The sequence below is a fragment of the Leuciscus leuciscus genome (assembly GCF_965113295.1).
Source record: "Leuciscus leuciscus genome assembly, chromosome: 25".
In the NCBI taxonomy this organism is placed as follows: Eukaryota; Metazoa; Chordata; class Actinopteri; order Cypriniformes; family Leuciscidae; genus Leuciscus; species Leuciscus leuciscus.
The window spans coordinates 18,088,249-18,111,153 of NC_138724.1; the positions used below are offsets into that span (position 1 = coordinate 18,088,249).

The following is a 22,905-nucleotide window of genomic DNA, read 5'->3' on the forward strand; positions in this document are numbered from 1 at the left end:
TGGCATTTTGATTAAAAACTACAAGGTCAAAACAAATGTTAAAAAATGAATCAGTCAAGAGATCAATAATAGCAATTAGAAAATAGATCTTTAACATGCAAGAACATTCTCAAAACATTTTCTGAACAAATTACTCAATGATGAAATAAAAGGTAGGGCGGGACTTCATGTTTTTAATCAGAAATTTACTGAATCATGAAAGGTATAGAGCCTCACCTGAATGAGTTTGCAGTCAATGGTGAAAAGAAAAAAAACAATTGGCTCTCAGTTTAAATCAGATGTCTTTAACTGCTGTGTACTTGGCTAAAAAAAAAATATATATATATACATCTTATGCACAATTGTACTTTTTGTGTTCATGTTGTATTGCAAAACACTTTTGCTGCTACTGAAGTGGGATACAGGTAAGGTGAAGGACAGGTTGTGGTATGATTAGGTTTCCCAACCCTGTTCATAACAGTAAACTTTTGCAAACTCTTCCTAATCAAACACACCTGATGATTCTCATTAGTAGAGACTCCAACACCTGAAATGGACGAGTCAGATGCGACCGATATCCAAAATGTGTCCAAGAACAGAGTTGGGAAACACTGGGTCAACAGTGTAATTACAGATATAATTTAATTCTGGTATGTCATAATACAAGTACAATGTAGAACACATATTTACACAATAAGTGCATTGTACCAATTTTTTTATTTAAATGTTAGTACATAGTAGTTAAAGACACCAAAAATTGTCTCAGGAATCAGACCATATTTATTTGATCCTTTACTTGCTGGTAATTATGTCCTTACATATTGGCAAAATGTTAGGATTTAAGGACATATTATGATTAACGTTAACCAATAGTGGTTAACCAATTGTGGCCAGCCAAATAAAGTTGATTCATTGTGATGTAAGATTATCAAGACTGTTTTTTGTAGATTTTGCACAATATGAAAGTGCATTCAAGTTGACTTTAACATTCATTCATGTAAAACAAACATCAAAGAAAGTCATGCCAGAAGTATAATTAGGAACTTTATTCTTTTACAAAAGTACAAATTTAATAGAGATGAGCACTTTTTTCAAACCAACCAAACATTCAAAAATTGTTAAATTTAGCAAAAATAGAAATTCTAATAGATATGTTTTTTTAGACAAAAGACAATCCCTTGATCAACAATACTGTTTGTCCAAACGTCAGCACAAACAATACAAATTAAAACCAATCTGAGTGATGGAAAAAGATTTTGCTTCAGATCTCAAAGGAATCATTGCACATGACATGAACGTTGACCGTCTCCCAACACACATCTGTACAACGCCAAAAGGTACATGTCAAACAATGTCATTTCCTCTCCTACTGCATGTCATAAAGGGCAGTTTACAAATATTCGCTATTTGAGACATAAAATAATGCCCGATGACAGATACTAAATTTATTGTGAAATTTAATTTCATACACAAAAGTACAGGATCCAAAATGCAACATTAGTATTTTAAAATCATTACTGCAGTCTGTGAAAACCACCCTATTTTGAACGTATTTAAAAAAATGGTCAAATTAACAATACGTACAACCTGCCATTTCTCCACAAATAAGTTACGAGAGATCCTGCTCTAGAATCGTTGTTGAAGCGATGCATATTAGTATTAGCATATTAGATAATTCCATGCCGTGAATTTGATTAAAAAACAATGGTGCCCTAGGAGGGCCACGTAAGGCACCATTTCACAGTATACTTAACACAGACACTAGTGAAACCGTACACAAATTTAACTCCACACTGAGTGTGCGAGACAAAACTGTCACTGAATTTCAAAAAGACCATCCAATAGGATGAAAGACAGTCAGTGTTTTACAACACAGAGTTTCTTCATTTTGCATAAATCTGTAACAAAAAAAATCCCCCCAAAACATCCACACGTTTCCTCAGAGACTTAAAGATGAGCTACTTATAAGTTACTAAAAATACTCCCGACTCGTTAGACCTCTAAAAATTTGCATTCACATTTCCAGTGTCTCTATTGCAAACGAGGCTTTCGGTTAAAAACAAGTCCAGCCGCTATTTATATAAAACAAATCTCAATCTCTATCCTGAAACGTAAAACCAGTCTGAGTTCAAGTTAATGAATAAAAAGATCAACATTGCTCAAAATGATGGCTCATTAATCCAAAACAAAGGGGAAATAAAACCATAAAAGGGTCACCCAAAGGGGATAATCACATGGTGTCCACAGCCGCCGGCTTACGTGCTTTTCCAGAACCTTCTCATCTCCAGAACGGCCACGTTTAGAAGTTTCACAGCAACACGCTCGTACTGATCAAAGAGTTCATGCCACAGGTGAGTCTGAAGGCACAAACCGGAGATGAATGTGGAGAAGGAGAGGAAGACTTGAACGTATTACTGAGAGTCAAGCAGGTGGAGTACCATTAGGGTGGATGATCTCATCCATCTCACTGGATCAGTGCTACTTCAGAAGGGCCTTGTAGAGCAGCATGGACCTGGCTGTGGTTCGCTCCTGCTCCATGCAGAAGATCAAGTCCCTGAGGTTGACCCGGGTGATGCGCTGACGGGTCTGCCGGACTGAAGACGTGGAGGATGAGGTAGAACCGGTCGCTGATCCAGAGGAGCCCGCAGGAAGCTGAATGGGAATAATGAAAGAATTCATTAGGTCATTGTCATAGGTTGATAAACGTTTGCCAAGGCTGTGATTGATGACAATAAATGGTTTCTACATTAAGTAGGCTGTTCAATTTTTGTTTTCTTTTTTTATTTAACCATAAACAGCCCACAGTTAGACAAACATACTTAATAAAAAACAAAACAAGTGGTTAATTTTAATAAATGTTACCAAAATAATAATAATATAATAATAATAATAATAATAATAATAAAAAGTGTTAAAACAAATTTTAATTCTTAAAGATTGGATTAGGTCAGATTAGTGTGCTTTTAATTTAAAACCGCAAAAATAAATGTATAAAATATTTATTATTTATTCTCAAAGATTGGACAAAGATTATTTTGTTAAATTTAAAATAGTTTAAAAAAAAAGAAGAAAAAATTCATTATTCTCAAATATTAGGTCACATTATTTTGTGTTCATGTTTAACTTAAAATAATAAAAAATAAATAAAATTATATAAAAATACTCTCAAAGATTCAATTGGATCAGACAGTTATGTCTAACTTAAGAGTGAAAGGAAATAAAATGAAATCTTTTTTATTCTCAAAGATTCGATTAGGTCAGATTGTTTTGTGTTACATTTAAAATGGTAACAAGACAAAAAATAAAAAATTTGGCCAAAAGGTTTGGGTTTATTTAAAATAATCCAATCAAATTAAATGCAAAATTGAACTGAAGTGTCTGTGCTACCTAAATCTGAGCTGAACCAGTCTGGCCTTGATTTGAATTCTTTTTCTTTCTTTTTTTCAGCGAGCATTTTTGCAGTAAAGACCTTGCAGTCATCAAAGATCCTTTGGTTTTGTGCTTTTGTGTGTTTGTCAGCACACCTGCACAACATGTGATCATCTGTTCTCAGCTCCAGGCTAGAGAACCACACCTCATGCCCCGGGCAGCAGACTTTTGATCTCAACTACAGTATCTCAAAGCAGTTCCTCTTCAGATTTGACTCAAACAAATGTGAGTGGGAAAGAGTGAGATCACAGCCACACTCTTACGAAAAACAAAGATCCTTCAAATAAAATCTATGCGAATGTATTGCTAGTCAAGACGATGAAACAGAGGGCTAACGACCAGCTTTCTCAACATTAAGATTATTTACGTAGTCTACCTTGAGGGGAAAGACCTTACAACCAATTTCCTGGAGGAGTGAGGAAGATCGCATGTGTATCGTATTCATCAGCCGTACAGGGGGTCTATAGCGTGACATCACTCGGCTAGAATGAGGTTAGGGTCTCCAGCCTTCACTGAATACTAAGTGTACGTGAGAAGGTGTAAGATGGCCTCTGGGCACAAAACACACACCACACCCTACAGAAACAACATGCAGCTTTGTGGGATCTATATCACCCTCATACATGCTACACACCCTGAATGATTCCAACTCTCACACACACCCAGGGCTGGCAAAGGACACGACATGTTTACGCTGGCAGGTCGGTGCGTGGTCTTGTACGCCGTTTAATGTTTAATTGTTATGAGCACTTTAAAGAAAGAATGAAACACAAAACTAAAATCGGAGATTACTGCCAAAATTTTCAGTGATTAACCACACCCAGAAGAGACTGTTCCAGGAAGTTAAGTACACGATCAAGTGATAGTAAGCCACTGGGTTACATATCGCACACACTTAAATAAACATGAAATCAATGCCGAGCATTGGATGCCGTGTGTGTGTGTGTGTGTGTGTGTGTGTGTGTGTGTGTGTGTGTGTGTGTGTGTGTGTGTGTGTGTGTGTGTGTGTGTGTGTGTGTGTGTGTGTGTGTGGAGAAACGTCATTTAAAAATGTCATGCAACAGTCAGCAAACACTTATGAATGAGGTCTTCAACACAGACCCACTGTACTTGATTTCAAATTAATAGGTCAACGACATCTTATTTATTAAAAAATTTGATTCTTACATGCAACGACTTGAATGCCATTTTTGAATTAAGATTAATTTCATATTTTTTAAAGCGTGCATAAAAGTTAAACATGTCCTGATATTATATAAAGAAAAAGTCTTATTAAAATAATGAAATTCTTGAAAGGAAAAGCTATAGTTTGGCTAAATTTCTTTGAGGAGGGAAAAAAAAAGAAGCTTTTTTTTCCATTACAACATTAATATCTTAAATATTAAATTACATACATTTTGCAGGTGGTACACCTAAATAATGCTATTGTTGATAAATTATTAAAATTGTTTGTTAATTGAAATAAAGCTGAAATAAAATAAAATGTAAATATTACATGGAACACTTAAATTAGAAATTTTACCTAGGCAACTAACTAAACAATACAAAAATAAATCAAAGCTTAATAGAAATGTATAAAAAAACGAATATTAAAAACTGAAAAATAAACAAATATTTAAAAATAATTAGGATCTGTAAACATGATACATGTTGTCAGGAAAATGTTAATACTTTACATGGCGGTTACACATGACATTTTTATCATTGAATTGAAACTTTTTTTATTTTTTAAACTGCATAAAAGTTTTTCAGAACCATAATGAATACAAAGAGTTGATTTCTAAGAACTAAATTTTTATTGTTGACCCATAATAAAATATTTACAAAAAGCAAAACATATCTCAGAAAAAAACATTTTTTTAAATAAAAATCTAATATGTAATCACCTAAACTCTAGCCTTTAGTAAGATACAGTTTTACTTGCTCAACTCGATACTGCAGTACAGGAAGCCTGCGTTTCACAGTTAGCATGTGTGGGTGAACACGCTCAGGGCATTTTGCCACTATCCTAGTGGTGCGTTAGAGATGGAGCTTGTTAAGCCTGCATAAATGTGTAAAGATATGGATGAATATATTACAGATGTGAGCATTAACATGCCCCAGGCACTGAGAGAAATGTATTTTTTAAACCACATTAGCTGTGGAGTGGAATGTGTAGGGTGCACAAGCTATCTTTTCGAGTGTCATTAGGGTTAAAGTGTGTTGTAAACCCTTGAGTTGTGTTTGTGCGTGTTCACTGTGTGTAGGACAGCAAACACCTCCAGAGGAACTGACTCCAAACCCTGAAGAGATGAGGCAGCTTACACTTGTAGGTCTCTGAAAGCCATGAATTGAGCAGAAAGGCATGAAACGTATCCTTCAACCAGATGTAAAGGTCTTAAAATCTTCAAAACATGTACAAGTCATGCAAGAAGCAGCTCTGCTATCTAGCTACCCTAGAATTGAGAAGCCCTTCAACTCAAAGTGACCAAACCACCACTGAAAAAACCCTCTCCAGACAAAATGGAGAGAAAAAACCTTATTACTCCACCTTATTCCTCCAAACGACTGTGAGCACTTCTGGCCTCTAAAGGTTAGAGAGTGCCTGAGGGTTCTGTGTGTCTCCAGCGTTTGGGGAAATGACTCGCCTTGCCTCTGCACGAACACAGCCCAGTCTCTGCAGAACTGCCGCCCGGGGCTACACAACCCTGCTCCACTTCACTTTAACCCTATACTATCCGGCTTTTTGATGGCAGTCTTTTACTTTGATCCAGGACCATCTAACCTTGTGCAATTACAAAACTATGAGAGACATGGTTGGGCTTCAAAACAGGCAGCTTAAACCACAACGTCTTCCTCAAAGAAGATGCAGAGTTAAAAATAAAGTCTAAAAAATAAAGATTCTTTAATGGCATTGATGGTTCTATGAAGAACCTTTAACATCCATTGCAAAAAAAGGTTCTTTATAGTGGAAAAGGTTATTTAGATAATTAAGATGTTCTTCACATTAAGATTTTATTTATTTTTTTAACCTGTTTCACAAAAAGGTTCTTTGGAGAACCACAAATGTTGCATTGCAAAACCCCCTTTTGGAACCTACATTTTTAAGAGTGTAAGATGGTTCTACGAAAGCTGCTAAGACCATGGTCACTTTTCCAGCCCATTTATGACACAATCCTAGTTTGTGGTTCGGTGTGTATTATCCATGGATTAAATCTGTAAAGTAGTTGACACTACACATAATTAAAAAGTCTTGCTGTGGGGAAGGGGATTTTCTAATTAGTGAAATAGTGGCAAAGCTGCAGTTCCTGTGCCTCCAGTGAAGTTGAGGAGCTGAGGGGCAGAGCTGGGATAAAATCCAGGCCTGCGGCCCAAACCAAAACAAGAGCATGTAAGGTTTTGTGGTGTTCCATCATTACCTCACCACACAATTAAGTACAGACACAACAAAGTCCAACTGGTGAAGACACTACAAACCCTTAAATCTACCACGAATCCAACACACCATCAAATTCAAATCCTTATATCAAACAGATGTTTTTTTTTTCCCTTCATCCTTAACTAAAAATTTAATTGAGAGCCACTAATGGAATAGTTAAAACTAGATCCTCTAAAGAAAACTTGTATTCTGGGTGGTTGCTATTGCCTTTCAATAGTGTTTTGAGTGGTTTTAGCATGTTGCTATACAGTTGGTTAAGGGGTTATTTTAGCATGTTGCAATGTGGTTGCTAAAAAACACCCATTTAACCCTAGAAACACCCTAGCAACCACATAACATGCTAGTTTTTCTAGATGTTTTTATTAGTATGTTGCTATGTGTTGTTAAAGCCTACCCAAATAACCCTAGAAACACACTAACAACCACATAACATGCTATTTTTTCTAGATATTTTTTAGCATGTTGCTATGCAGTTGGTAAAACCCTAGAAACACCCTAACAACCGCATAACAAGCTAGCTGTTTTGAGTTTTTGTTTTTACCATGTTATGTGGTTGCTGGGGTATTCTGGGTGGTTGCTATGTTGTTTCTAGGGCGTTCTTAGTGGTAGCTGATCACATTATCGATTAAAAGAACCCACCCCAAGTCTATAGTCTCTAGTCAATGGACTAGATATCTATTACTAGCATTTATCAATATACGAAGCTCTCAAATCTGCCATAATCACTGCTAATAACCACCAAAAGGGAAAGTCTTTTCAGTAAACCAAAAGTGCAGCATGTATGCCAAACACTTGGATCAGATATGAATGTCAGAAGATGCCACATACTGTGATTCATCCGGGCTGTAGGAGCTGACATCTCCAGACCTCTCCCTATCTGTTTTTTTCAGGATTAAGCACAATTTAAGTGTCTAATTTGACACTCTGACAATGTACGTCTCTCAAATTTGTGTGGTAAATATCCACGGTGCAAATTCACAACTATTCTGCACACATTTTAGAAACAGCGTATCCCTTTCTCGCCCTGTTTCACTCTCTCAGCACAATGAACCGGGATGCTTCAGGCAGCACTTGCGGGAGAACGAACATTCTGCCTACATCTGCCTGCAATTCAAACAGCTCTCCCACATTGTGTTGTCTGTATAAAAAAAGAGCACTTGTCAACAGCTTACATGGCTACAAGGTACACATTAAGCTCGAGGGCGATGCTATACAAAACACACGAAGTAGCTCAACAAAGATTGTGGCATGATGGTCTTTAAAACACTCTTTAGTTTGGAGTACAAAAAATGTTCCATTACAGAGGACTGGATGGTTAATGTCTCCACTACTACCGATTTTGTGTCTCAACTTTCAAAATAAGCTGATTTAACAAACATCGTTGAGGTTACATTCCGAATGGCGAAATGCACGCCTACTGTGTTTCAATCCAGAATAAACACAATGTATAAAGAGTAATAGCATGAGCTGTAATGGTAGCTGAACAGCTTGAGGGAATCAGGAGGGTAAGCCAAGATGGTGCCAATACCCCTCTGGCTTCTACATACACAGAGGGTCATTGCGGTAATATGAAACAGATTATTTACACAACCAACCAGAGATCTCTGGCAGTGGGGGAGAAAGAAAAAAAATTAAGGGCAGGAAATCTAAGAATGTATATAACCATTTAGATTTACTCTTTAAGCCGTCTACAAATACACCGGAAATAGTTCTGCACTCTTTCTCCTCTTAAATGCAACAATACTATGAGACTATAAATGAAGACATTAATAACCACAATGTACATAAGTGCGGAACAAATATATATAAATCGACAAAATCAACATTTCCTCAATTGGTATAAACATTCACAACCACAATGTGTATACCAACTGAGGAAACATATGCCCATGGTCAATCTAAAATATTATAATAATAAAATAAAAATACAAATAAAAATCACTCATGATTTACATACAATTAGACAACCATTTTGTTTTTATTTTTATAGCATCAACAAATAAATGCTCTTGAATCCGTTAATAAGAGTGCTTTGCGACTGTCTGTTCTGGTTAATAACTCCAGAAAGGCGTTTACACTTAAGATTTAGATACAAACCGCTTAAAACGCAGATAGAGATCAGTCTGTCTGACTTGTGAAAGGTTGTAACTTGTTCCAACTGATGAAATGGAGTGCGAATAAACTAAACGCAAGGAAGGACATGGTGAATCGGGAAGGAAAGCGATAAAGAGAGAGAGGGAACGAAAGAGAGAAAGGAGAGAAATGTGTAGAGTACGACTTGAATTTAATATTTCATGATTGCCTGAAGGATTTTTCACAGATCAATGTGACTCTGTACCCAAGCCAGTGTCAGCCAGAGAGCGTCAGGAGAAAGCAAAAGAGCGAAAGAGAGAAAGGGTAAAACAGTTGAAAGTATGAGATATATAGAGAAAGACAGAGAAAAGAGTTAAGGAGGACAAGCATAAAAAATTTACGCAAAAAAAAAAAAAAAATAAACGAGAAAGAAAGTGACAGTAAAAGAAATATTTGGCTCATCGGTTCAGGAGACTGTTAGTCTTCTAAACACCAGTGTGTGTTTGCTCCATGAGACATACACCCTCCACTGCCTCTATGCCGTGGGCTTCGCCAGAGGCACACATTACCTCCGTTAATGGGTTTCCATTTGAGCAGCAGAAAGGAAGCCAATAACCTATCCACACTAATGGATTAGTCTACATGTAGGCAACCTCTGCAGCTAATCTTGGACCAACTGTTTTCTTTCACAAAATAAAAAGGAACAAATGGATGTCACCATATGTGGGTACAAAAGTAAAATTCGTGAAAAAAAAAGGGTAAAAACTCTAGTCTCAACAGCTATATCAGGCCAATAAATCCAAAAGAGTCTACCACTGTTCTGATTTGTGTAACTAAAGCCAACTTTGACAAAACTCTTGCAGTTGGAGGGAACACTCACCAAGTTGTCCTTCCATGGCTATCATGAACCAATAAACTTACAATTTTAATTAGCAAAGATTAACAAGGGAGGTAATTAATTTCTGAGATGGGCATCTTAAAAGCGCCAAAGGCTTGACTTTGTTGACGGAGCCGAATGCTTTTTCATTGATGTGGGCAAAATAGAGGGGCATCATTATAAGCTCGCGAAAAGCATGCACTTGCATTCTAAAAGAGTTGATGGCTGGAAACGTTTCTCTTTGGGGTCTATTGTGCTGTTATTTTCTGGAACTGAATTTAGAGCACCTTATTCATTTTACCAAATAGCCCACAAAAACTTTATTAGCCATAACAGGTAAAAAAGACAAAAGGGTGCAACGCTAAGAGTGACTACACAAACAAGATGATCACAATACAAGCAACAAAGAACAGTAAGTAGTAAAAGTACTCTGAGACACACTGAACATGAACTGGTCATGAAAGCTGAAACATATGGTTGGGCTGCCATTCGGTAATTGCAAAATGGCAACAAATGATGCTTAAATTGGAGCAAGAACACCACACAAACCCCAGAGCAATGGAAAAAAGGTAATGTTCTGAAGAGCCATGTTTCTTCTTTTCTCCTACATCCAGACAGGTATATGGTTTGATGATACGTTTTAAGCCAAGATATGGTCAAATGCATTTGTGGTCTCACCAAGTTCTCAATCTGAGCATCATCAAACCTGAACCATCATGTGAAGTTCTCAAACACACAGTAGGAATAGAAAATTCCATCTCCTTCATCCTTCAAGGCACTTTTCTCATGGAGAATGATGCAATATTCCCCTCCTCACACATCAAGACTTTTATAACAGTATTCCAAGAAGGACTGAAAATATTCTGGAGGCCCTTCTCTTCATTTGATCATCGCTACATATTTTGTCAGCTCCCTGTACAGACAACAGTAAGTCCATTAAGTGTTACACATTACTTGTGTCTTTAAGCAAGATTTCTACTATGTGTGTTGCGGATCAAAAATGATAAGTGATTAACGTAAAAAGATTAGCATTGTTTATTTACCGAAATGAATCATATATCAGTAATGCCCAGATCTACAAATAAATATTTCACGCATAAATTAGGATAATAAAACAACAAAAATATTTGCAACAACATCACTGCAAAATCTGGCTAAAAAAACAATAAAAAATAAAAAATAAAATAAAAAACACATTATTTCTGACTTTAGTTGAATTTTCGGTAACTAGCCCTCCAATTTAAAATCCTTTTCAGTCTGACACTAGGACTTTTCTGGGTCGATCAAATAAACCCAATTTAACCTCCCTTAATATATTGGATGAAAAAATGCTTGTCAAAGCAGGAATTGATCAATACAAAATTAAGAAAAACAGAACACATCACTCTTACAAAGCCCTAACCACTAACAAAGACCTTCCACTTCTTGCAATGATAGCCTGGGGTCAGAAAGAGGCAATTTTTGGCATTATGTTATTCCGCGCAACCCCTACAAACTGATAACAGACTCTTCATGCTCCTTCTTATCATGTCAAAACACATGCAGATAACCCACAGATAGCGCACACAAGACTCATCACATCACAGTGCATAAAAATAAATAAAAATACTGGAGCTCCAATCAACCGGCAAAATCTGCCACAGGAAACAAGAGAATCTGTGTGAATTTTATATTAATGATCCAACTTTATACAACGGTAACAAACCACAGAGATAAAGCACAAGGTTAAGGCATGTAGGGGACAGAAAATGGGAGAATACTGGAAACCTAAAAAAAAAAGATTCTATGGCTTACGACGGCTTGAAATATGGTGCACGAGTCAGACAGTTTGTGGGAAGTTTAACAGTGTCAGTGCCCATTATAGAAAACGAGCTCTGGACACCATGCAATCAGGGATGCACTGATATTAAAATTCTATTACTATTTTGTCTAAATACAATTAGAAAACAAAAAATAAAACAAATCATTTGTGAATTCAGGAAAAAAATTATATTGATTTTGAAATTTTCTAAAGATTAAAGTCACAATGAAACGTAAATAGCAATAAATCTTTTCTTACGTATTGTGACACATCTGAACAAAACAAATCAACAAATAAAAAAGTAGGATGGGAATTGGTTAGGACTGATTAAATGGAGGCAGATCTGAATGCAAGAGAGAGAGATCTGTCATTACTTCCAGAAACAACAATTTAGATCAAGAATTACAAGGTCAAAATTGCAAATAAGAATTTTGTATACAAATATAAATTACTGATCTATTGTGCATCCCTATATGCAGTTTGTCTTTGCTGCAGAACAGAAAGTCATACAGGTTTAGAACAACATGAAGCGGAGTAAATGATGACGATGTTATATTTTGAATGAACGGTCCCTTTAATGATACATTCAGAACAACCACACTCTCAGTTCAATGACTGGTAATGTTTAAACTTTAGACCGCTGCTGCAAAAAGCTATGCTTTGGTAGTGCTCATTACTGGCTACACATTTCAATCTGCCTTTGGTATTCCATGTCTGCCCCCACGTCCCCCTCCCTCCCCCCATTCAGTCTCTGCCCTCTGGCCGATCTGGCAGAGGGGGAGATTTTAATTGTGGCTATAGAACTCTGCACGGTTCTTTGCCTGTGAGCGAGCCCTCACTTCAGTGAGTGAGAGCTTGCTTTAGTGATATTGGGTCCAGTCCATCCCTTCAGGCTGCTTTTAATGGCCCTCTCCTCTCTTTCATAGCCGGGGCTGAGATTGTTTTCCATGTGATGCCTGTTAATTCTGCTGCAGGGAAGGGCAACCGTATATTCATTCTCCTTTTCTGTACGAGAGATACATTTCTTCTTGCTTTTCGTCTCCATTTTTCCTTCTCACAATACTCGCTTTTCTTGACTTGAACCGAAAGTTAGAGCCATCATGTTACGGAATGCATGCAGGCTGAGAATTTGCTTGTGGTTAGTGGACGCCAAGAATCATGGTGATCTTGAAAATAATATAAGATGTGCACAGACACAATAAGAAAATGTTTGTAGTACTGATCAACGGTGCATTCATATCTTCAATTTGTATTTTTGTCAAGTCATAAAAGGTTTAGAACACAATGAAGGTGTGTAACACTCACTTTTCACAAACCGAACTGAAAGTTAAAGCCAACATGTTACACTTATGAAACTCATGCGGGGCGAAAAGATGCTCACGGTTAGTTTTGCGTCAAGAATTATGTTGATCTTCAAAAAATATTTAATAATGGTTCAAGAAGTGCACCAGATAATATGAAAACATATTCTCTTCCTCTTTTTCCACATGGATTGTTTCTCAATCTGTCATCCCCCTGGCCTCAGGACTGAGATGAACATGTTAATATGGGCTGCCCATGTTAGGACAGCTCAACTCTGAACCCTCATGTGTGATCTGCCCTCAGGCTCAGTCTGGTATGCAGGCCCACAGGAACTCAGCGGCCTTTATTACAGCGTGCCCTAAAACTCGCCCTTCAGAAACGTCCTCATCACCTGCCCTTGTGACTAATCTACCCTCGAGCAGTCCTGCAGGGCTGCCCTCTGGCCTAAATGCTTCATCAACCCAAAGACAGACGGAATAGCAATTAAACAACAAACCGCCTCAAGGGCGTCGAGGCCAGACAAAGGCCAAGCAGAAAACTGCGCCCTTTCCTCAACCGCTGCAAACAAGAACTTGAGTATTTTATCACTATGTCCCCGACAAAGTTCCCCGCAGAACGACACCACAGGAAACTAGCAGAGAACGAACAGGGAGCAAGGACGAGGTATTTTGCTGTCAGGACACGAGGGTGGGGGAAGAATGAGTGGAGCCATAATGACATGGCTGCCTCCCGCTCCGGGCCATGCTGCCCTTCAGGCACATTGCTGTGATGAAATCTCTGACTGGACCCTTCAGAGCAGGCCCAGCCACGGACCTCTGGGCGAGGACCGACCCCTTTAGAAAAGTCATATTCATTTTGCTCCACACTGAGGCAGTGTGTGCTCGAGTTTCTGCGCACATGTTGGGGGAGGCACTGCCGAAGGCAACGTTGAGTTGGATGTGAAAGGCAGAAATGATGGGATGAAAACAAAGAGAGAAGACATCTACTTGCCTTCATTCTGGACGCATTGGACGCAAACGCTCTTACCTGTGACACCAAAAAAGGCATCTGGGAAAGCATGAAGTTGTGTAATCAAAGTTTGGTTCTGTTTGCTGATCTGTTTTGGTTCTGTTTTATGTGGGTGGATGAAGGTAATCCATAGTGAAAGAGGTCGGCAGTGCATTCATAGAGCAGAAATAATGCTTTTATTTGGTTATTTATGCTCTCCATAAAGGGACATTTAGTGCCCTCCACAGCAGCAGATTGTTCCAATGCAAGTAAAGAGAAGATCTAAAACATGTGGCGGGTCATTAGAAGGCAGCCCCTACTGTTAATGTTAATAGTGGTAATGATCGTTTATGTGCAATATCGTCTGGCACATCTTTTATTGATAATTTGCCATGGGCTGCAGCATGTGAAGTCACATTATTTACATAGAACTGAAATGACACTTGCATGATTTACTAAATTAGCACAAATAAGCTTTGCCCAAGCAAAAAAGCCAATAAGCATATCTCTGGTTGGGGCATTTATTATGGCCATATATTATAAGCTTGAGAGAGTGCAACAGTCAGATTCACAAAGCAAAAATATTTTTGTTTTACCAGTTTTTTTGACAATATTACCAGTGCTTTGTAGTTCATTCGCTCAAAAGACATTTAGTAGATAAGAATACAATCTTGTACAATCTTTATTCCATTTCATGTTACTATTTCATGTTTGTAATATGAACCACATAAGCTGGTTAATTTGGTTTATGGCAAAAGTGTCACTGTTATACTACATTAAACTATAAAAAAAAAAAATGCTTTTTAAACATTTGCTGGGTTTAAAGAATTGTGAGAGAAACATATTGCATTTCAGGAGCTGACATGCTTTAATCTACTTAGTATTGGCCCAAATGAACCTTAGTTTGGAGGTCCAAATAAATAAGGGCCCGAGGGTCTTACCTCTGCACCTGCTGAGGCCCCAGGAGAGTCAAGCTTGCGTTTCTTGCGGGGTCCAATGGCAGCAAGGGCTGTAAGGTTGGCATCCCGCTGTCTCATCTGGGCGAGTTCCTGCTGCTGCATCTGAATGGCAAAGAACATTCAATCAATATCAACTGCATGAACGGTATATATCAAAACAATTCCTGCGAAACAGACATGCATTGTTTAGGTCTGTGAAAAACAAGTCCCCAAATAAGTATTACTGTGTATCACATTCTTTTACTTGAATTATCATTTTCAAATATTTGTATGCTGTGTATTTTACATTCATTCCAAACTGCCCTGAAGAGCTCTATAGAGCAAATGAAGCTCCGAACATCATGCACAGCTTCAATGCAGCAAATAACTCAGAGCTTTTGCCGTATCTGGGTGCTTAATTCAATTTCTTTTCACGAGGGAATGAGAGAGAAAGTGAGTGAGTGTTTGAGAATGAGAGAGCGAGCGATTTTCAAAAAGCACAGCCCGCAGGTAAAGTCATCTCACCCTAGCAGGCAGTGACAGAGCCAGCCATGCCGGGAGGGGTGGATGAGGAGGGGGGGGGGGCAGCGTGTCCTCTGTTCCCCCGCTCGGAGTGAGTGCTGCTGGGCACAGATTGCAGAGAGAGTCCTCACCTCTCCTCACCCTGACACTCACACCACTGCGGCCATGAACTCGCAAAAAAACACTAGCAGCAAGAACGGTTTTGTGTGTCATCGACAGCCCTATTAGAAAGTGCATTCACTGAGCAGCAGTGGCCACAGGAGTTATGAAGTGAAGTGGGGGAAATGTGGGAACTAAACATTGGAGGTGGGGTACAGGACGGATGACGTTCCAAAAAGAGATTCCCATACCAGAAGGACCTGGAAATAGTTTCATTTTGTTAAGTTAAACCTATAAATAAAAGAAAAATGTAATCTAAAGTACTGGGCTGGCAATATCTTAAGAGCTAAATAACTGTGATTAGTTTTTTGTTTTGGTACCATTTTGTTTCATAAAATATGTCTAATATTCATAATACATATTAAATGTATGCATGTATATGTATTAAGTATGTGTATATACACATATACATATATACACATATACACACACATACATATATACACATATATACACATATATACACACACATACATATATTATATACACACATATACATATATATATATATATATATATATATATATATATATATATAACGCGCACACACTTTTTTGTTTTTATTTTAATTTAAAGTGACTTGTATTGTGATATATTAATAATGAAATATATTCGTATATTTTAATTTAATAGGAACAAATTTCTGGTTTTGTTTCAATTGATAAAGGGGTACTTGCCTTTTTGATGGACCAGTGAGAACACACAAAGCCTATTCAATATTCCAGGAATGATGTTAATCCGTCACAGAGTGACTGATTTTCATTGTGTATGTATATTACTTTTAATTGACTGAATTTGTCACTTGTGCTGCTAAAAACAATTTGTTCAAATAATTGCGCAGCCTGCCCCTCCTTTCACAAATACAAACTAAATAACATAATGAAGAGGGAGAAATTGACAAACCGCTAATTCAAGGCAACGTTTACATGCTAATTAAGTCAGGGTTATGCTAATCGGAAGGGAAGTTGTGCACATTGCATGCACACGCATGGATGCCCCGGAGAGAGCGAGCTGACACGTAAACATGCCCAGTGCGACTGCTGCATGTCAGTGATCTGGTGCACTGAACTTTCACCTGACCCTGACAGCTACGGTGAATGTGCCCGAGGACACATAAAAGACGCAGACGGTATGGTGTGTGAATCTATTTGAAGTAATGCGAGGTAAGAAGGCCCTGAATGGACACAATGCAGCCACTCTTGGGGTGTTAAATGGAAGGTTCTAGAAGGACAGGCACTGTTTGGTGTCGCCGCCTGCAGCTAGAGCGCTGACTTGCGTTCATATTCGATTATTTGATGAGGAGTGAAAGGGGAACCTAGTTACGCCATCTGTAATCCAGAGCTCTGTAGCTGCACATAATCACTGTTTAATGACTGACCTCAATCACAAATCCTGCTGCTCAACTTTAACACAGTTGCACTGTGAATACCGATTGAAGATTCTCCAATTACATCATTAAAATCAAAAGCGCTGCAACACTACGGCTATGTTTCAAAATGGAACAGTAGCACACTGCTTACTTACTGCATGTTGTAGTATGTGAAACAGTATGCAATAATGATCACGTTACACCACTGTCACATGACCTCACCAATTTGCATGTTACAGTATATTCATAGAGTATAAATATTATAATATAAAGAAAAATTCTCAACCAATGGTGCAAGTTTTAGGCCGGGTTTTTGGTTTTGTTTGGGGGAAGCAATGGCAGACAAAGCGAGTTTCAGAGTGCTAAATTATTTCTGTCATCACAGAAATGTTACACTTGATCCAATTTCACATACATAATACACATATATATGGTCTTGAATCCTTACAGAAAGAACTGAAAATCAGAAAAAATAAAGAAATCAAAAAGTATTGTATTATATATATATATATATATATATTTTTTTTTTAATTTTTTTTTTTATTATAATACTCCAGTTTTCAGTGTCACATGATGCTTATTATCAATGTTAAAAACAGCTATGCTGCTTAATATTTTTATGAAAACCGTTATACATCTTTCAGGATTCGAAGATGAATAGAAAGTTCAAAAGAACAGCATTTATTTGAAATAGAAATAATTTGTAACATTATAAATGTCTTTACTGCCATTATTGATCAATTTAATCCATCCTTGTAATGGATTCATCTACTTAAATTTAAAAAAAAAAATTATCATCTTACTGACCCCCAAATTTCAAACAGAAATGTATTTATATCTAAAATATATAATAATAAAATCGTATCTAATTTTCTTTTGTATATTTGTTATATTACTTTTAGGTGATGTTGACGTGTACTTGCCCAAAAGGCTGAGTTTAGAAACTACTAGTTTTGTCGAAATGCCATTTTCTCTCAATTGCCTACCTGTCTGTTGGAGAGACAGAGAGACAGGAGGCAGTGAAGAAAGAAATGCTTGTAGTCTATAATCATTTACAAAGGTCAGGCGAGAGAGAAAGGCAGAGACAGTGAGCCTGCCAGCGCTGCTCTCCATCTCTATTGATCCTTATCTGCAGTCCGGCCCACCAGAATGACTCGCCTGAGAGAAACACCTTAATAACAGCACAGGTTGATGCTGAGTGTAGCGGTTCAATTAGGGGCGCTGGATGAAGTCAAGGACATGAGAAAACACAAGCATTCATGATCCTAATTCCAGCATGATTCTAGGAGTCTTTGATATGCTGAATATCAGCTGCAGTGTTTTTCAGCGAGTGAGTGGCAGTTTTGGGCTCTGGAGGTTTTGAAGGATCTATCACCTTCTAGAACGTCTTATTAAGAAGGTGAAGCATGCGGAGTAAACCCTTGATAATGAGCCAACAATCAAAGAAAACAAGACGGCAGAGCAAGTTTCCAAAATCTGTTTTCACATCCCAGTGGCATCAGTATATGTATACAACATGGGCTGCTATGAAAATCTTGGCCGCTAAATTAAGTTGTTGTTTGGCTTCAACAACATGATAAATCAGCCAATATAATCAGTGCGGTTAAAAATATGATGTAAAATCATAGCTGACAACAAACACCTTGAGGAGTGTTTTTAATAATTAAAAAATCTAACAATTTACAATACTAAAATACGTTATAGCTGTATAATTTAAAGCATTTATTGGCAATTAAATAAAGGTTAACAGCATTATTGTTTTTTTCAATTATATATTTTTTTATGTTTAGTGAAAAAGTACATTTTTATTAGAATTACACTTATATATAATATACATAAAATAGTATTATATATATATAAAATAATGATAATATTATATATTATATATATATTTGTGAGCACACACACTATATATATATATATATATATATATATATATATATATATATATATATATATATATATATATATATATATACATACATACACTTTAAATAAAGCAAAAAAATTAAGCTTTTTGAAGAATATTTAAATATTTGACATACATAATTTTATTTTATATATATATATATTTCCATTTTTCATTGCTTAATTTGCAATAATCTCTGTAAACTATACAGCTATAATGTAATTTCAATGTAATGTAAATATATTTTTATAGGTTTATTTTAATATATGAAACAAAAATTATATATATATATATATATATATATATATATATATACACACACTAAAAATCAGCTATATAAAAAAGGAGACAACCCTTTGACACGTCCCACTTCAACGTCTTCTTTCAGTATGAAGTCGAGGTAAGAAATCAGGGGTTCGGAGAAAGGAGGAGGAATCTGTCTAGGCTTTAAGACAGACCTTCAAAAATGATGAGGAGCTGCTATCTTGCTTTGAGGTGAATCATGTAAATAAATATATAGAACTGTATCAGCGTTTCTGTTTAGTCTAGTTAGCTATACTGTGATCTGAAATAAGGAGATGCAGCAAGACCAAAGAAGCTTCAAGAAGTGCTTCTCTCTTTCTCCATAACTATATGCCCTCAGGTAAGAAAAACAACAGAGTGCTGAAACAAACAATATATCCACAGCAACAGAGAGACAATGGGCTATGTGGCTCTAGATTTGAATAAAACATGCTTTGAATGATCACTGGGGTTCAGAAAAAATCCTCTTTGACGGATGAGATCCAACAGTAGTTGTCAATACAAACAGAGACATATGGTGACATTGCGACATATGGTGTGTAAAAAGCTTATTTAAAGAAAGGGAGGGGATATGACAACAGAGACATGTGTCTTTTTCTAAAAATGGGCCAATTGCTGTATCCAAAATTGTAAGTTCCTGCTTGGCATCCAATGAAAATTACAGCCTGAAAGCTGTTCACTGTGCTAATGAGGAATCTTTTTTTAGTAAGCCGAGTCCAAACGGGGCATTTAAAAATAATAATAATATATATTAATAAATAATAATAATAATAATAATATCTATCTATCTAATTTTTCTTTTCTCCCCCACTTTTTATTCAACGATTTAAAATTGTGATTTTTTTTTTAAAGCTTTCACTTGTCTTGTAAATGGTGTTTGCTAACAAGTGTCTAAAAGGGGGCTGTCGGGGACTTTAAATGTCATCACACCGATAAACTCACCTACTCACTATTCCGCTCTTGCAAACTATTATAACTTTAACATCACCATCACAAAGTTTCCAAAACACTTCCAGTGTTTGTTTAAAAATATTTTCCCTGAATGTTCAAGTCATGTGACCGTGGTGTAGTTTGTTAATAGCCAACGTTTAGCTTTTGACTCATAGAATTTTTGTTCATTTGTGAAGATTATCATGATGAACAAAATGTTTAATAATCATAATAAGCCTTTGACCTAATTTTCTGCAATAATCCAAGTCAATGGAAAAATCCTGTTGAGTTTTTGTCCAGGGAACCAGGGTGATGCTAGCTTATATATATATATATATATATATATACACACACACACATCTACTATATATAGGGATAGCTAAAGATTAGAGCAAGAAATGTAACCCTTTAAGAGGAGCTCTTAAAGAACATCACCACCTTTAAGACTGAGTTGCTGTGTGCATGTAATAGATTTTACGGCGTTAATTTTCTTTAATAGAGTCGTACAGATTCATAACATTATCCATACATCCTCTATTGGGCATATCATACAAATAATTATCGGCTGATCGGTATCAACCATAATATTTGTGCACCACCAGTCTGTTCCTCACACAAAGCTATTGGTTGACTTCAGAAGACCTGGAATATAGCACATCATTGTTTTATAATATAGTGTATGAACCATTTTTTTATACTTTTATGGTGATTTAGTATCAATTTGAAGATTGACAGCACCAGGCCCCATTTGATCTTATTGCATGGAAAACAGCAACCAGGCCATTCTTCAAAATATCTGCTTAAAGTATTTTTGCTTTCAATGGCATTAAACCTGATGAAAAATTCATAGAACTCAGACATGTCATGCCCCCACAAGCCAAAGATTAGCCCATATTAGACTCATTATGGCAGCGGTGCGGTGTGACATCTGAGCAAAATGATGACTTCTCCCCCATACTGTAATAAACTTGTTAGGAGACGTATAAGACCATTTGTCTCAATGTCAGACTAAATGATGTCAAAGTCATACCAATGGCATAATCATGAAAAATGTATGTCGAGCACTTTTATTAGTACTATTAAATAGTCTTCCATAAAGCTCACCTCTTTAGCTTTCTGTTTAAGCCGGGCCTGTTCGGGATCCTCCTGCCTCGAGCGACTCTGCAAGCAAAGAGAAACATTAGAACTAAAATAGACTGGTTTAAATTATATACAGCATTTATATGAATATTAGAGTAGAAATATCTGTTTAGAAAACAATCAAAAGGTAACAAAGAAATAGTTATAAAAAAAAAATCTCTAAATTTGTGTTCACAAAAAAAAAAAAAGAATACAGATTTGGAACGAAAGGATTTGAAGTAAATAAAAGGTTTTTTTTTCTCTGTGAACTATTTCCTTTAACCTGACATTTACCTGAACTTTTGCTGTATATTGAGAAAACATTAATGTCTCCAATTAGGACGTGTCTAATAATTCTACCATGTTGACAAAGTGCTGTTACGCAGTGATGTGCATGTAAATAGGTCAAATTTATTCCCAAACAGTACTTAAATGAGACCAACAACAGCAACAGAAGAACAATTATCTTCTGGCTGACATCTCAATTAGCCGACTGCATTAATTAGAATAGGGACGGCGCTGCACTGGGAGTTGCTTTGGAGCGGGACATTGTCAGCGTCATCATCAGCATTTGTCGTTTAAGTCAACTAATTACCTCTGCTTTCATGTTGCCATGTCCTTTTCCTGTGGGAAATTGTCACACCCCCACCAAATCTTAAGGAGTGAAACTTCAAGGGAGAGCAATGCATGCTGGGAAGTTGCTACTAGCCGTTTGTTGCTGCTTTGGAATCTATATGTAGTCTCAAGTGTCACCATCACAAATGAAATAGTTAGGAATTGATGTGTGAGTAATATGTATTTCCTGAACAGACCTATATATAGGGATGGGAATGAATTGTTTTGGTTAACTTAAATCCCAGTAAGAAGATTACATGTTCTGACTAGTTGTACTAGTTGTATCAGCAACATCTGTGACACGCAGTCGATTACCACAGACAATAATTTTGACTTGTCCCACAAAAACTGAGTTTACATTATCAGCCGCTATTAGATTGTTGTTTTTTTGGGTTAATTTAATGGTATTGATCAATTGATATTTGTTCATGCACGATTACTCCCCTACTTTTACATTTAGATTCCCTCTGCCGTCATCTAACACTTAAATAATTAATTTAATACCTGATCATTTAATATCACTGTTAAATGTAATTATCAAATCTCAACATGAATATCCATTTTTCATGTTATAATGTTGCAATGCCTCAATTATAGTATCTAGAACAATCATTTATAATAAAAAATAAAAAAAGACAATAGAATAGAATTTTAATATTGGCCATTTATCAGTTATCTGCCATAACATGGAAATAATTATTGGCCTATCATACCAGCCAGAATTTAAAATCGGTAATACAAAATTCCTGAACAGATCTATATACAGGGATGGGAGCTAATTAGTTTTGGTTAACTTAAAGGGTTAGTTCACCCAAAAATAAAAATGATGGCGGTAATTACTCACCCTCATGTTGTTCCAACCCCGTAAGACTTTGGTTCATCTTCGGAACACAAATTAAGATATTTTTGATGAAATCAGAGGGCTGGCTCACTTCTTCATAGGCTGTAAGGTAATGGATATTTGCCAGCCCAGAAAAGTTAGTAAAGACATTGTTAAAATAGTCCAAGTGACAACAGGGGCTCAACCTGAAGTTTATCAAGCGACAAAAAAACTTTTTGTGCGCAAAAAAACAACGACTTTATTCAACCATCTCTTCTCTTCCATGTCATTCTCCTAAGCTGTTGACAGTGTAACAGCGCAGCGCTTCTGGGTTGTACGTCAGAACGTAGGCTCA

General features: G+C 36.7%; 1 protein-coding gene and 1 long non-coding RNA gene across 2 annotated transcripts in view; one reads left to right on the forward strand and one right to left on the reverse strand.

Annotated features, from left to right (window-relative positions):
- Window positions 1–1,010: 1,010 nt before the first annotated feature.
- The window catches only part of LOC309490195 (transcription initiation factor TFIID subunit 4), a gene marked incomplete at its 5' end in the record, with an annotated part of 36,620 nt that continues 14,725 nt past the window's right edge, over window positions 1,011–22,905 (reverse strand). The window contains 3 exon segments of the mRNA XM_082159226.1: window positions 1,011–2,631; window positions 14,808–14,927; window positions 21,101–21,157. Of these exon segments, the coding sequence (XP_082015352.1) occupies window positions 2,458–2,631; window positions 14,808–14,927; window positions 21,101–21,157 (351 nt within the window). The 3' untranslated portion in view covers window positions 1,011–2,457.
- On the forward strand, window positions 3,148–9,640 carry LOC309490196. Its single transcript, XR_014202626.1, has 2 exons — window positions 3,148–4,365; window positions 4,444–9,640. It is a non-coding gene; the product is annotated as an uncharacterized lncRNA (long non-coding RNA).